Source organism: Olea europaea, chromosome 13 (assembly GCF_002742605.1).
Source record: "Olea europaea var. sylvestris chromosome 13, O_europaea_v1, whole genome shotgun sequence".
Taxonomy (NCBI): domain Eukaryota; kingdom Viridiplantae; phylum Streptophyta; class Magnoliopsida; order Lamiales; family Oleaceae; genus Olea; species Olea europaea.
This window is the reverse complement of record NC_036249.1, coordinates 27,231,357-27,248,029: the sequence shown is the minus strand read 5'-3', so window position 1 is coordinate 27,248,029 and position 16,673 is coordinate 27,231,357. Positions and strand designations below refer to the sequence as shown.

General features: G+C 36.1%; 1 protein-coding gene and 1 pseudogene across 1 annotated transcript; both read left to right on the top strand.

The window, feature by feature from the left end:
• The first annotated feature begins 1,966 nt into the window (after positions 1 to 1,966).
• Positions 1,967 to 12,208, top strand: LOC111408615 (annotated as a pseudogene).
• Positions 12,209 to 12,715: 507 nt separating this feature from the next.
• On the top strand, positions 12,716 to 14,862 carry LOC111408081 (pectinesterase-like). Its single transcript, XM_023037854.1, has 2 exons — positions 12,716 to 13,848; positions 13,931 to 14,862. Exons 1-2 carry the CDS (start codon positions 12,876 to 12,878, stop codon positions 14,824 to 14,826), a joined length of 1,869 nt encoding a protein of 622 aa, XP_022893622.1. The 5' UTR covers positions 12,716 to 12,875; the 3' UTR covers positions 14,827 to 14,862.
• Positions 14,863 to 16,673: the final 1,811 nt, after the last annotated feature.

The following is a 16,673-nucleotide window of genomic DNA, read 5'->3' as shown; positions in this document are numbered from 1 at the left end:
TGAAGTTGATAAGTATATAAAATTCTTTGAATGAAAATCTAAAGAAATCTAGAAATACTTGCATTGATTCGGTAAAGCCTATACAAATCAACAAAATTTCATTAAATTGTACAAAAGTCATTCACTTAACAAAGTCTTTAAAAATACAAATTTAATAGGATGTGTTTGTTACACCTATTAAATTAGGGGACAATAAATTAGGAGGGGTAGGATTAGTGAAATTTTAGAATTATGATGTATTGTTCTTATACGTCATTTGGTGCTATACTTACTATATTAGAACAACATAAAAGTATGGATTTTTATATATAAAAGGGCATTGTCATAGAAGTACAAGAATTGTCTTAAAAGTCTACTAAACGGAAGTTACATCACAAGAGTTACTTTTCTCTTCCACATTACAATTAAATTAATTTTACGTTAGGTAATTATATTCACACAACAATTTTTATTTATTTTATACTTAAAATTTTTAATTTTTACTCATTATAGCACTTATATTTCTATCAATTTCTCATGCATTCTTATCCTTGAATGTTTCATTAGTTAACATATTTTGTATTTGATAACAATTTTATAGCTAAAAGTCCATTGAAATGGTGTAAAACAACTTAAAATTTTCCTCGTATATTAAAAAGTAAATAAAAAAAAGTACGAAAAAATATTTTTTTCCTCATCTCAAATTATGAAAACAAAATATTTTGATATAAATTATAATCAAGGATGATATATATTAATTAGTGAAACGTTGAAGATTATAATTCGACAGAAAAAAGTTAGGAAACAATTGCTACAAAAAGCAAAGATTGAGGAGCTTCATTACAATTATAATGTGGTGTATCAAATAAAAGTTGTAGTGACAATACAACCACACTTTTAAGTAACTCTTAGGTTAATATAAAAAATGAAAGTCCATTTGATTTTTTCAAAGTAAATAATCAAATAAATAAAAACTTAGTTTACTTAATAAAAAATTATTTATTTTAAACCTTGCTTATTTATTCACAAAAACTTACATATAAATACATTTATGTTTCTGAATCAAACAAATTTACGTGTTTGAATCAAACTAACTTTTCTCTATTATTGATCAAAGTGTGAATGAATAATCTAACCTAAACCTATGTATTATTCTAACTTAGTTGAAAAAAGCTTGCCGGATTAGTTATTTTTGAATATTATTTGTACCAAACGATTAAATTAATCCTTGTCCGGTTTGATACGGTGCTCTTACCAGTTAAAACTGGTATTTCTGCTTTTGTTTGAAAAGAAATTTATAAATGATTTATAAAATTAATCAAAGCTAAATATTAATTTCAATAACACATTCATACTAATTATTATTCTCATATTTAATTTGTGAAACTCACTACTATTTCTATTACTTAGTTTATTACTTTAAAGTCTTGTTCCTCATCAAACATTTAGCTCAGAAATATCATATCAAAGCCTTTGTTAGAATATACAAGCATGTTATATGTTGGAAGTACTGGAACAAAACATAGATCACTTCTTCGAAAATTAAACATGATTAAGGAAGAAAAGAACTTGATAAAATCATAAATTGTCCAATATTCTAGGGTGCTACACACGATATTTTACTTTGAGAATCCTAGAAATGGCATTTGCGAAAAGCAATCAAAAGATGAATAGTGAAGATTTTTTACAGCAGGACATACAAGGTAGCGTAACTTGTGCTTCATCGAGGGAAAGGGCATAATTTGTTCTTGTTTCTTCCAAGAAAAGCTATCCCACAGTTTATTCACATAGACGGATCTCCTCTGTCCTCTCTTTCTTTGTCAATATACGTCATAGTAATTCATCAATGTTACCAGCCAAAATTCTTCTTGTTTTCATTCTTTTATGTTGCCTTCAAGTTTTCTCCGGGGTGTTTCTTTAGAAAATCAAAGACAGACCCTTGAGGCCGCCACGATATTTCAAACCTGTAACAAAATTGAGAAGCTAAATGCATGTTTATCAAACTTACATTCCCGGCTCAAAGACAGTGTCAGTCGGACACCAACCTCGGCAATCCGAGCTGCACTTGAGAACACGATTGACCATCGATGACTGTAAGGAACTCGTTGATTTCTCAGTTTCTGAATTGGTATGGTCCTTAGATGAAATGAAGAGGGTTCGAGCCGATTTCATGAATGAACATTCTGAAGGAAACCTAGAAGCTTGTTTGAGTGCAGCTTAAAGCAACCAGAATACATGCTGTTGACATCGGTTTTTGCATGGTTGACATGGCAAATTGATCCCTACTCCACTCACGTCCATGTACACAAGCTCATGCCCACTTGGACAAATCGTTAATAGCATGTGACCTTTTCCGACGATGGGGGATGTGGCTATGAGTACTCCAACCATCAATTCAGTCAATAGCACGAGTATATTTTGACAGCATATCACACACATTATGCACATGATTATATTGTAAATATAGATAGTCTTTATTTCCTTATATAAGAATTATGATTGTGATGTAATTAGGAGATTTGATAGAAATATCTTGGCCATAATTTGGGACGTAATTAGGGATAAAGTTCCTATTTAATGAGGAGAAACTCTCAATTGAGAGGTGTTCAGACAATTCTAACATGGTATCAAAGCCTTCTCTGATTCTATAATTTTCTTAAAGTTTCTAGGCGTCGTAGAATCTGGTTAGAAATATAACCAATTTATTTTGGTGTTTTGGCTTCCTTTTCTTCTGGATGAACATTGGACGGTTCGCGTTTTATTCTGGAGAGAGTCAATTTTTTCTTTGTTTCTCAGTTTGCCGTCCATCTGTGAACGGCGTAGACAACGTCGCAAGCAGAGGCGACGATCGGTGACGAAGGCGAAGATCGATTGCGGGAGAGACGATTGACCTGCAAGTTCATTTTTTTGGGATGTTGTTATACTATTGGGTTGTTAATTTGGCATGATAGTTGAGCTATAGTTACCAAATTTATTTTGGGCTGATTGGGTAGCTGATACATATTGTTAATTGAGCTAATATTTCTATCTTTTGGTTACATTTTAGGCTGTTGACATTCACCTATTGTTGCCTGAGATATAATTTATTCTTTTGAGCCATTGTTGGGGCACTGTTTGGACCGTCATAAACATATTAAGGTTGTTGTCTGATTAGAGGCATTGTGTCAACGGAAAATACTCTCATCCGTTTTAATGGGAAAATTTATTTCACATGGGAGTTTCAGTTCAAAATGTTTATAAAAGGCAAAGAACTTGGAGACCTAGGACTCCTGAGGATAAAAAAGGGAAAAAACAATAGGAAAGTGCAGATGCTCGTATTATTTTATGGATTTTGGGATCAATCGAATATCATATGATATCCAATCTCCGTTCATTCACCACAGCTAAAGATATGTGTGATTATCTCGGATGAATTTACAATCAAGGAAACTCTGCCCATAAGTTTCAATTGGAATTAGAGATTGCACAATACAGTCAAGGTAATCTACCATTTGAACAATTTTATACTGTTTTCTTAATCTATTGAGCGAATACTTTGGTATAATTCATTCCAAGGCTCCCAAAGAAGCATTAGCTGCACTACAAGAAATTCTAGAAAAAATCAAAGGGATCAATTTCTTATGAAGCTCCAATCGAAATTTGAAACTGTTAAGGCTAGTTTACTCAACCGTAATCATGTTTCATCATTGTCTGGGAGAATTATTATGTGAAGAACTACGTCTCACCACTCAATTGGCAATGGGACAAATAACAGTGTCCTCTGAGGTTATTAATGTAGCTTACGCTGCCCAAGGATAGGGAAAATCTAAACATCAGCCGTAATGTTACAAGTGCAAAGAGATTGGACATGTTGCCAAGCATTGTAACAGGACATTCTGTAATTACTGCAAGACTGTTGAGTATGACCTCAGAATCACTAGGCTCAAGCTTTTCAAGCTAACATTCAGTCTACCTCATATGGTGATCAAACCTCAGTAAGCAATTCTTCTATTCACACAACCGAGATGATACAACAAATGATTATATTCACCTTCTCTGCTTTGGGACTGCAAGGTAAGAAAAATTACTCTCTTCTCCTTGGTTGGTTGACTTCTCTTCTTCAAATCATATGGCTGTAAATACGGATATCTTGCATGATATTAAAAATTATGAGGGTAAACAACACATAGAAATAGCCAATGGTAGTACGTTACCAATTATTGCAGTTGGAAACTTGGTGCCTTCATTTAACAATGTGTTTGTATCTCTTAATTTATTTACAAGTTTGATTTCTGTTGGACAATTGGTGGATAACAATTTTGATGTTCATTTTGGTCGTGATGGTTGTCTTGAATAGGATCAAGCATCGAGGAAAGTGATCGCGAAAGGGCCTAATGTGGGACATTTGTTTCCGTTTCAATTTTCCACTCCTAGTACTATTTCTTTAGCTTATACTGCTGTAATTGAGAACTCTAATGTCTGGTATAAGAAATTGGGACATCCCAATTCTACTATTTTGACTTATCTTGTGAAACAAGGTTATTTGGATAATAAAGATTCTATTCATCTATCTCTTGATTGTACTACCTGTAAACTCAGTAAGAGCAAAGTTTTGCCTTTCCCTAATCATGGTAGTCGTGCTTCTAGTTGCTTTGATATTATTCATACTGATGTTTGGGGTGCTAGTCCTATTATTTCATATGCTCAATACAAGTATTTTATAACATTCATTGATGATTATAGTCATTTTACTTGGGTGTATTTTCTACATTCTAAAGCCAAAATTTTCTAAATCTTTCAGACTTTTGTTGCTTATGTTGAGACCCAATTTTCCACTAACATTAAAATTTTACGTTCTGACTCTGTGAGAGAATATATGTCTAAAGATTTTCAGGACTATCTCAAAATAAAAGAAATCTTTCCTCAACGCTCTTATCCTTATACTCCTCAACCGAATGGTGTCACAGAATGTAAAAATCGACACATCCTAGATATTGTTCGTACCTTATTGATTGAATCTTCTATGCGTTCTAAGTTTTGGGTAGAAGTTTTATCTAGGGTTGTATACTTGATTAATAGATTGCCTTTATGCACTTTGGATTATGGCTCTCCTTACTCTCGCTTGTTTGGTAACGTTCCTGATGATCATTCTTTACACACTTTTGGTTGTGTCTGCTTTGTTCATTTACCACCCACCAAATGTCAGAAGCTTTTAGCGCAATCGGTAAGTGTGCTTTCATGGGATATAGTCCTAATGATAAAGGGGTTTGTGTTATGATGTTGACACTAATAAGCTATCCATTTCTCGAAATGTGATTTTCTTTGAAAATCAATATTTCTTCCAGTTTTGTATCACTCCTAATTCTGCTTCTATCATTCTTCCTACTTTCGATGCTACGCATTGTCCTATTGAACACTTCAAATTAGGAATTGTATATCAGAGATGTCTCCCACTGCCTCTTTTGCCCGATCTCAAACCGAAATCTGATCCTGAGCCTCGTCCTAAGGAGCTTGAACTTCAACACTCCAATTGTGTCACTCATCCTTCAGATAAGTATGATTTTTTCACATACTGCACTCCAAGCTACGATTGACATTACTTTGGTCCCCAAAACTTACTCTCATGTTGCTAATCAAGTTTACTGAAGGCAAGCTATGTATGAAGAACTTCAAGCTCTCCAAAACAATCATACTTGGGACATTGTACCATGTCCAAATGGGGCAAAAGTTATTGGATGCAAATGGGTTTACACAAAGAAGCTACGCGCTGATGGTTCCATTGAACGGTACAAGGCACGCTTGGTAGCACTTAGCAACATACAAGAGTATGGCATTGATTTTGAGGAGACATTTGCACTCGTAGCTAAGATGAATACAATACACACTATCATTGCCATTGTCGCATCCCAAGAATGGTCACTTCGACAAATGGATGTTAAGAATGCTTTTCTACATAGAGAATTGAAAGAAGTGTACATGACTCCTACTCCTGGCATGTTCACTCACTCATCCTCTGAAGTCTATTGTTTGAAGCGATCATTATATGGTTTAAAGAAAGCATCGCTTGCATGGTTTGATAAATTTCACACTCCCCTCCTTGATTTCAATTTTATCCAAAGTCAATATGATTCATCTTTATTCCTTATAAAGATAGATATTGGCATTGTGGTTCTTCTAGTGTATGTGGATGATATTGTCATTACCGATTTTGATTTTCAGTTAATTGAGGAAGTGTAGCAACATCTTCGAACTTCCTTTCACATGAAAGATCTTGGTCCGTTGCAGTATTTTCTTGGCCTTGAAGTGCATTCCACTTCTAAAGGCACACTGTTACATCAACACAAATATACTCAAGATATAATTACTTCTGCTGGACTTAGGTCATGCAACTCGGTTCTCATACCTATGGAAGTCAATATGAAGCTTCGCCAAGCAGAAGGAGATCTTTTAGTCAAACTTTTGCTATATTGACAATTGGTGGGAAGTTTGAACTATTTGATGATAACAAGGTCTGTTATCTCCTTTGCAATCAGCAAGTTAGCTAGTTTATACAGGCTCCTAAACATTCTCATCTGGCCGCTGTGCGACGTATCATTCATTATCTAAAGGGTACTACAATTGATTGGTTTTACTAATACTGATTGGGCTAGTTGCATGGATAAATACTGGTTCGTGCATATTTCTTGGAAATGCACTTATCTCGTGGAAGAGTAAAAAGTAAGATCGTGTCTCAAAGTCTTCCATTGAGTCTGAATATCGAGCTATGTCCTCCGCTTGCTCTGTGTTGTGTGGCTTTGGGCGAGTATGACCTCAGAATCACTTGGCTCAAGCTTTTCAAGCTAACATTCAGTCTACCTCATATGGTGATCAAACCTCAGTAAGCAATTCTTCTATTCACACAACCGAGATGATACAACAAATGATTATATTCACCTTCTCTGCTTTGGGACTGCAAGGTAAGAAAAATTACTCTCTTCTCCTTGGTTGGTTGACTTCTCTTCTTCAAATCATATGGCTGTAAATACGGATATCTTGCATGATATTAAAAATTATGAGGGTAAACAACACATAGAAATAGCCAATGGTAGTACGTTACCAATTATTGCAGTTGGAAACTTGGTGCCTTCATTTAACAATGTGTTTGTATCTCTTAATTTATTTACAAGTTTGATTTCTGTTGGACAATTGGTGGATAACAATTTTGATGTTCATTTTGGTCGTGATGGTTGTCTTGAATAGGATCAAGCATCGAGGAAAGTGATCGCGAAAGGGCCTAATGTGGGACATTTGTTTCCGTTTCAATTTTCCACTCCTAGTACTATTTCTTTAGCTTATACTGCTGTAATTGAGAACTCTAATGTCTGGTATAAGAAATTGGGACATCCCAATTCTACTATTTTGACTTATCTTGTGAAACAAGGTTATTTGGATAATAAAGATTCTATTCATCTATCTCTTGATTGTACTACCTGTAAACTCAGTAAGAGCAAAGTTTTGCCTTTCCCTAATCATGGTAGTCGTGCTTCTAGTTGCTTTGATATTATTCATACTGATGTTTGGGGTGCTAGTCCTATTATTTCATATGCTCAATACAAGTATTTTATAACATTCATTGATGATTATAGTCATTTTACTTGGGTGTATTTTCTACATTCTAAAGCCAAAATTTTCTAAATCTTTCAGACTTTTGTTGCTTATGTTGAGACCCAATTTTCCACTAACATTAAAATTTTACGTTCTGACTCTGTGAGAGAATATATGTCTAAAGATTTTCAGGACTATCTCAAAATAAAAGAAATCTTTCCTCAACGCTCTTATCCTTATACTCCTCAACCGAATGGTGTCACAGAATGTAAAAATCGACACATCCTAGATATTGTTCGTACCTTATTGATTGAATCTTCTATGCGTTCTAAGTTTTGGGTAGAAGTTTTATCTAGGGTTGTATACTTGATTAATAGATTGCCTTTATGCACTTTGGATTATGGCTCTCCTTACTCTCGCTTGTTTGGTAACGTTCCTGATGATCATTCTTTACACACTTTTGGTTGTGTCTGCTTTGTTCATTTACCACCCACCAAATGTCAGAAGCTTTTAGCGCAATCGGTAAGTGTGCTTTCATGGGATATAGTCCTAATGATAAAGGGGTTTGTGTTATGATGTTGACACTAATAAGCTATCCATTTCTCGGAATGTGATTTTCTTTGAAAATCAATATTTCTTCCAGTTTTGTATCACTCCTAATTCTGCTTCTATCATTCTTCCTACTTTCGATGCTACGCATTGTCCTATTGAACACTTCAAATTAGGAATTGTATATCAGAGATGTCTCCCACTGCCTCTTTTGCCCGATCTCAAACCGAAATCTGATCTGCTATCCATTTCTCGGAATGTGATTTTCTTTGAAAATCAATATTTCTTCCAGTTTTGTATCACTCCTAATTCTGCTTCTATCATTCTTCCTACTTTCGATGCTACGCATTGTCCTATTGAACACTTCAAATTAGGAATTGTATATCAGAGATGTCTCCCACTGCCTCTTTTGCCCGATCTCAAACCGAAATCTGATCCTGAGCCTCGTCCTAAGGAGCTTGAACTTCAACACTCCAATTGTGTCACTCATCCTTCAGATAAGTATGATTTTTTCACATACTGCACTCCAAGCTACGATTGACATTACTTGGGTCCCCAAAACTTACTCTCATGTTGTTAATCAAGTTTACTGAAGGCAAGCTATGTATGAAGAACTTCAAGCTCTCCAAAACAATCATACTTGGGACATTGTACCATGTCCAAATGGGGCAAAAGTTATTGGATGCAAATGGGTTTACACAAAGAAGCTACGCGCTGATGGTTCCATTGAACGGTACAAGGCACGCTTGGTAGCACTTAGCAACATACAAGAGTATGGCATTGATTTTGAGGAGACATTTGCACTCGTAGCTAAGATGACTACAATACACACTATCATTGCCATTGCCGCATCCCAAGAATGGTCACTTCGACAAATGGATGTTAAGAATGCTTTTCTACATAGAGAATTGAAAGAAGTGTACATGACTCCTACTCCTGGCATGTTCACTCACTCATCCTCTGAAGTCTATTGTTTGAAGCGATCATTATATGGTTTAAAGAAAGCATCGCTTGCATGGTTTGATAAATTTCACACTCCCCTCCTTGATTTCAATTTTATCCAAAGTCAATATGATTCATCTTTATTCCTTATAAAGATAGATATTGGCATTGTGGTTCTTCTAGTGTATGTGGATGATATTGTCATTACCGATTTTGATTTTCAGTTAATTGAGGAAGTGTAGCAACATCTTCGAACTTCCTTTCACATGAAAGATCTTGGTCCGTTGCAGTATTTTCTTGGCCTTGAAGTGCATTCCACTTCTAAAGGCACACTGTTACATCAACACAAATATACTCAAGATATAATTACTTCTGCTGGACTTAGGTCATGCAACTCGGTTCTCATACCTATGGAAGTCAATATGAAGCTTCGCCAAGCAGAAGGAGATCTTTTAGTCAAACTTTTGCTATATTGACAATTGGTGGGAAGTTTGAACTATTTGATGATAACAAGGTCTGTTATCTCCTTTGCAATCAGCAAGTTAGCTAGTTTATACAGGCTCCTAGACATTCTCATCTGGACGCTGTGCGACGTATCATTCATTATCTAAAGGGTACTACAATTGATTGGTTTTACTAATACTGATTGGGCTAGTTGCATGGATAAATACTGGTTCGTGCATATTTCTTGGAAATGCACTTATCTCGTGGAAGAGTAAAAAGTAAGATCGTGTCTCAAAGTCTTCCATTGAGTCTGAATATCGAGCTATGTCCTCCGCTTGCTCTGTGTTGTGTGGCTTTGGGGCTTACTAGGTGAACTTGGTTTTCCATAGCTTACTCTTACTCCACTTCATGCTGACAACAAGTGTCATTCAAATTGCTGCTAATCAGGTATTCTATGAGTGAACCAAGCACATTAAGGTCGATTGTTAGTCCATACGAGAAGCATTTGACCAACAAGTAATTGCACTTCCTCATGTTTCTACGGATCTTCAGACAACTGACATATTTACCAAGGCTCTCGGACATCTTCGACATTAGTATATGGCTAACAAATTGATACTTTTTGATCGATAGCATCAATTTGAGGGTGGATGACAACATATCACACACATTATGCACATGATTATATTGTAAATATAGAATAGTCTTTATTTCCTTTTATAAGAAATATGATTATGTCGTAACTAAGAAAGTGATGTAATTAGGAGATATGATAGAAATATCTTGGCTGTAATATGGGTCAGTATTTAGGGACAAAGTTCCTATTTAATGTGGAGAAACTCTCAATTGAGAGGTATTCAGACAATTCTGACATATTTAGGTGTGGGATGGTCGAAAGACATGAGCCACATTAGTATAGGGGCACTGGGTTTACAAGATAATATAGACAAGAAAGCAACCTTACTTTGAGTGTGTAAAATTGCAACACCTTCAAATGACATTAACTGTGAGCTTTTATAATAGAAGATGAGAAATTATCACCGTTGAATGAAGAGACACGTGCGCTCATCCTGATGGCCGAGGTGTCTCTTCCTAGGTGTCACCACATCAATTATAGGTTAAGTGACATTTAATGTTTTTGCAAAGAAGCCATCCTAGTTCCTGAGTCTTACCTCTAAAATTTAGACCGACAATTTAACCTTTTAGGCGTCTACTGGAGAGTGTCACATCAATTAATCGTAGGGGGATTTTGTACAAGGTGTGACGTGACTTGGAGTGTGGACCTAATTAGACTTGCTAACTGGCTGCCACATAGCCATGATCTACATCCTCACTAGAAGAGGTGTAACAAATGCCTAGAAGGGTACTAAGGTACTGATTGGCACTTGGAGAACTTCGTAAGGGGCAGTCCAAAACAAGTAACACAACTCATTGGCAATGTGTTAACTTCTGCGTAGTCTGCCTTTCAAGTCACCAAGAAATAGTACAGCTACTGGAAACAAAACCACAGATTTCCCCAAGTCGATGATGGATGGTGATAAGGAGCTTCTCGTTTCCACTTCAAATGAAACGCACTCAGATGCAATTGTGGCTTTGGATGGAACTGGGGGCTATGGTTCAATAAATCAAGAGATTCTCGAGGCTCCAAGTTACATTAATAGGAGGTATGTCGTCTACGTGAAGAAGGGAGTTTACAAGGAGAATATCAATGTGAAGAAGAAAAGAAGACTATATCATGTTTTGTAGGGGATGGAATAGGGGCAACTGTCATAACTGGTAATCGGAATTTCATGCAAGGATGGACTACATTTTGGACAGCTACCGTTGGTAAATACTTGATCATTTTTTTTGTGTATGATTCTGCCAAAACTAATTATCTCATTGCGTTGTTTTTACAGCTGTTTCTGTCAGGGGATTAGCGAGGGACATAATACTTCTTAACATGACTGGACCTCAAAACCTCCAGGCAGTGGCACTGCTTGTAGATTCTGACCAGTCGTACCGTCCACCGTGGCAGTATGGAGGTACCAGACCAGTCGTACCGTCCACCGTGGCAGTATGGAGGTACCAAGAAACTCTTTATGCTCACTCTTTATGTCAATTTTATCGCAAAAGCAGCATATATGGAACCATAGACTTCACTTTTGGTAATGGTGCTGCTGTCCTTCAAAAAAGCAATAGTTTCACAAGGGAACCATTGCCTTTACAAAAGGTGACAAGCACAGCACAAGGCAGAAAAGATCCTAAGCACTGGATTTTCAATCCAAAATAGCTATATCTATGCCAACATGCGGACCTATTTAGGCAGGCCCTGGAAACAGTATTCGAGGACAATTTTCATGAACACTTATATGAGTGGGCAGGTGCAGCCCAGAGGGTGGTTGGAATGGTATGGGAACTTTGCATCGAGCATTTCATGGAATGGTGAATACAGAAACTATAGCCCTGGGGCTTTAACTTCTGGTCGTGTTTTTTGTCCAGGATATCATATAATTACCGATGCTTCTACAGCCCTGGGGCTTTATCTTCAGGCCGTGTTTTGTGTCCAAGATATCATATAATTACCGATGCTTCTACAGCTAGTTTCTTCACTGTTGTACGCTTCATTGATGGAATGTCATGGCTGCCAGCAACTGGTGCCAACTTTTCATCCGGCTTAACAAATTAGCCCCTGATTAGCATTGAAATTTGCAGATATTGTATACATTATTCTCAATAGTGATTTATATACGCATGAACATAAAATTTTTGTCTTGGATGGTTTATTTTACATTAGCTTGGCTACAAGTGCACAATTTTTTATTTCTTATTATTTGTCTTTGAGTCGTACTTTTAACCGTGAAAACTGATAAATGGGACTGTTTTCTGGCTTGTGTATTTTTTAAATTCAGAGCCAGCAGACCGTAACAAAAATGATTTAATGTTTGATTTATTCATGACTTATCACACGGATGGACTGTTAATCAATCACTAATTATTGTATATCAACCATCTTTCTATGTATCAAACAATGTTTCTCTTCCGTTTTCTATTTATATCAGTGGTGTTAAACGAAAATCTATTTCCATGGTCAATCTTTTCTATGGTTGTCAAATTGAAATGAAAGAATTCCAACTTTTTCTCCATAATGACTGGTTAATTGGCTATTCTTTTCATTTAAATCACACGTTCCATAACAGAAATATCTACCTTCCAAATTTAGTCCATGTATCGTGTTCCTCCATCTGATAAGGTGTTTTCCATCGTGACTGTTGATTGAAATATCACCTGAGCTTTTCTTAGCTTGGGAGGAGAGGATCAAGCTACCCTTTCAGCCCTTCTCTGATTCATCATCGTTTTTTTTGCAAATTACCTGAAATATTTTTAAGATAAGAAGTAATTTGGATTAGCTTTGGATAATGGTGGATGATCATAAGAAGAATGTCGTTGCAATTGGAATCTGTTCTATCCTCCTGGTTGCCATGGTGGTTGCTTTTATAGGCACCCATCATGATGGCAAAGTTGTCGGTAATGATAGCAAGGATGTATCCGAATCCATGAAAGCCATTCAGACGCTATGTAAATCGACAGATTATCAAGAAGCTTGTGTTGATAACCTCAAATCATCAAACACGAGCAACCCGAAAGAACTCATCGAGCTTGCTTTCGAGGCAGCTAAGAAGTATATCAATGAGGCTGCTAAGAACTCAACAGTCCTTCAAAGCCTTCAGAGGGATCCGAGGGCAAAATCCGCTCTTGACAGCTGCCACGAGCTTGCAGAACGTGCTGTCAACGACCTCCAGAGATCATACAATAAGTTTAAGGCTTTCGATGTAAGCAATTTTAACATCATGCTTTCTGACATAAAGGTCTGGCTTAGTGCCGCCATCACGTATCAAGAAACATGCTTAGATGGCTTCGAAGATGTCCAGGGCGATGCAGGAGAGAAAATGAGAGAGTCATTAAAGACAGCCATGGAATTAACCAGCAATGGCCTTGCAATGGTTACTGAAATCTCAACTGTGCTCGATTCCTTTAACGTGCAAGGATTTAATAATCGTCGTCTCCTTTCTAAAGACCTGCCTGATTGGATCGATGTTGAGAGACGTAAGATTCTTCAAGCTCAGCCACAGCAGATCAAGCCAGACCTTGTTGTGGCTAACGATGGGACAGGAAGATATAAGACAATTAATGAAGCCATGAAAGATATCCCCAAAAACAGTGACAAGGCTTTCGTTCTGTACATTAAAGAGGGTGTTTATAGAGAAAAGGTGCAATTCAATAGCAGTTTGATTAATTTGATAATTATTGGGGACGGTCCAACCAAGACGAGGATAACCGGTAATTTGAATTACATAGATGGAACAAATACCTACCATACAGCAACTGTCGGTACGCCTTAATTCAGTACATTTTTAACATAAAATTGTATTTATGTTGTTTCTATAATACAAAATTAATCCATTTCTTGCAGCCGTACAAGCTGACAATTTCATGGCCAAGGATATTGGATTCGAAAACTCTGCTGGTCCAGAAAAGCACCAAGCTGTCGCATTGCGTGTTGGAGCCGACAAATCATTGTTCTACAATTGTCATATGGATGGCTACCAAGACACCCTTTATGCTCACACCTACCGTCAGTTCTACAAAGATTGTATAATTTCAGGAACCATTGATTTCATATTTGGAGATAGCGCCGCTGTTTTCCAGGACTGCACAATGGTTGTACGGAAGCCAATGGACAACCAGCAATGCATTGTCACAGCACAAGGCAGGAAAGAAGCGCGCCAGCCTACAGGACTCGTACTCCAGAACTGCACGATCCAAGCTGATCCCGAGTATTATCCTGTCAGGAACAAGATCAAATCATACCTTGGCCGGCCTTGGAAACAATATTCCAGGACCATAATCCTGGAATCTTTCCTGGATGATTTGATCCAGCCTCAAGGATGGCTTCCCTGGAATGAAACATTTGCTCTCGACACACTTTTCTACGCTGAATTCAATAACAGAGGCCCTGCTGCTGCTAAAACACAACGAATTTCATGGCCTGGTGTCAAGGAACTTCCAGCCAACAGGGTTCAACGATTTACGGCTTCTAAGTTCATTGATGCGGATATATGGATACCATCGATGGGGGTGCCTTATGCACCTGGCTTTATATTGCCAGTTCCGAAAGAAGATCCAAAGGTTAAATATTCACCCATTTCACCCGACGAAAACAAAGATTTAGGGAGAGAAAGGGAAAGAACTTCATTTGTTAACTCCCCCGACAAAAGTTCTGATCCTGAAACTGATTTTGAAAAAAGTAGGGCTCCTGCAGTAGCTCCTAGTCCCGATACAGGCTCCTCGCCTCACCTGCAAAATTAACATGCTGCTGCACCGGCTCTTAGCCCAGTGTCTTCACCAAAAGACCAGTATAAATTTTAATCTGAGAAAACTAATATAGAATTTTCTTACTTCCTGTTGCATTTTATCATATTACCTGCACTTGTTAGGAAAATGGGATTTAAATAAATTGAGTACCAACAAAATATTAAAAAAAAAAAAAATAGAATAATAGATACACTTTTTAATGAATTATCCTTGTAACGTGCTTTATAAAAAACTTTCATATTCTTCAGCATTTTTTCGTGTTCTTCGCCAACTCAAAACTATAGAGATATGTATATGGGCACAATAAAAAATAACATCAATTAATTTAAATCTCAATATAAGTGCCTATTTATAGCATGTATATGGCTTGGATGAGGAAACATCACTATCCTAAGAGGATTCTTTGTTTTAGTTCTTAACCAAATCAAACCCTTTCCATATTTGAATAGCACATGCATTCCATATTTCATTCTAATTAATTAATTACTATAATTATACTAAAGTTAGAAATTTATAATTCATTTCGATTCTTATTTTGAAGCTATCGAAGGGGCCAAATTGGACCCAATTAAACTAAACTTTAATAAATTAATCTTGCAATCAACTCATAATATGTCAACATAATTTAATAATCCCATTACATTCCACTAAAAGAACGAAATTGCAACCCTATCTAATTGAAATTGGTGAAGCTATACAAACAATAATTATATCATTCGACTTATTATTCTAGCGTATTACTCCATAGATCATGTCGAATATTTGAAACAAGGTAAAATTACCAAAATGTCCATTTTCAAATATACATAAGTTCTCAAGTCCAATGTGATCACATCACAATATTAATTTAATACTCACTGTCGAATTACTAAGATTAGATTTACAGTCCACTAGAAATTTCTTTGTGGCTTGATCATACATATTAAATAGGGTATAGATTTCATATTGAGAATAAATGTTCCCCAATTATCTCATTTAATTTTTAAGGCACCAAGAAACCAAGAAATTGACCAGTGATTTGATCTCACCTATTGATACCTTCATGAACTTCAAGTTAGTAATCGAAGTCCAAGATTCGCTCAAGATTAAGGTCCTATAAGCAATAGTCAAGTGAAATAAAATTCACATGGACAATTTCATAAATTAAATTTTACATGGTCTAGTCTAATACATTCCAAATTTATGCCTTATCTTGTTACCAACGTTAAAGATGAACTTTAATAAAATTAAGACAATCTTATCAAATATAGTGTTCATCTTTATTTATCCATCATGGACAATATAACTTAGTTCAAATTATAAATTTGAATCTTTCAATGCTTAATAAATTTAAGCACCCAATTTATAAATATCAAATCGATCCATTGATAAATGTAAGCTGAAATTAATACAAATAACTTATCGAAAAATAAACTAATATTTATTTTAGAATATCGACTTGGTTCGGGTTTTCTTTCTTATCCTTGGATTGAAGAACCAGAAGCCGCTTTGAAACCGTTGAGAATGGCATGAGTGTTAGTTCAATTCTAGATAATCACACTTGTTGGTTGAATTTGTACGACAATGCCTACAAACCCACAGACTCTCACCCAGGAAGTACGAGGTCATGGTGCGAGACTACTCAATCCTCCACCCTTTATTCGAATGGCAGTTTCCCTTTAGAGCATAAACAAATTACCCGACAGGCAAAACAAATTCTATAAATCTTTCTTTGTGGCTTGATCATACATATTAAATAGGGTATAGATTTCATATTGAGAATAAATGTTCCCCAATTATCTCATTTAATTTTTAAGGCACCAAGAAACCAAGAAATTGACCAGTGATTTGATCTCACCTAT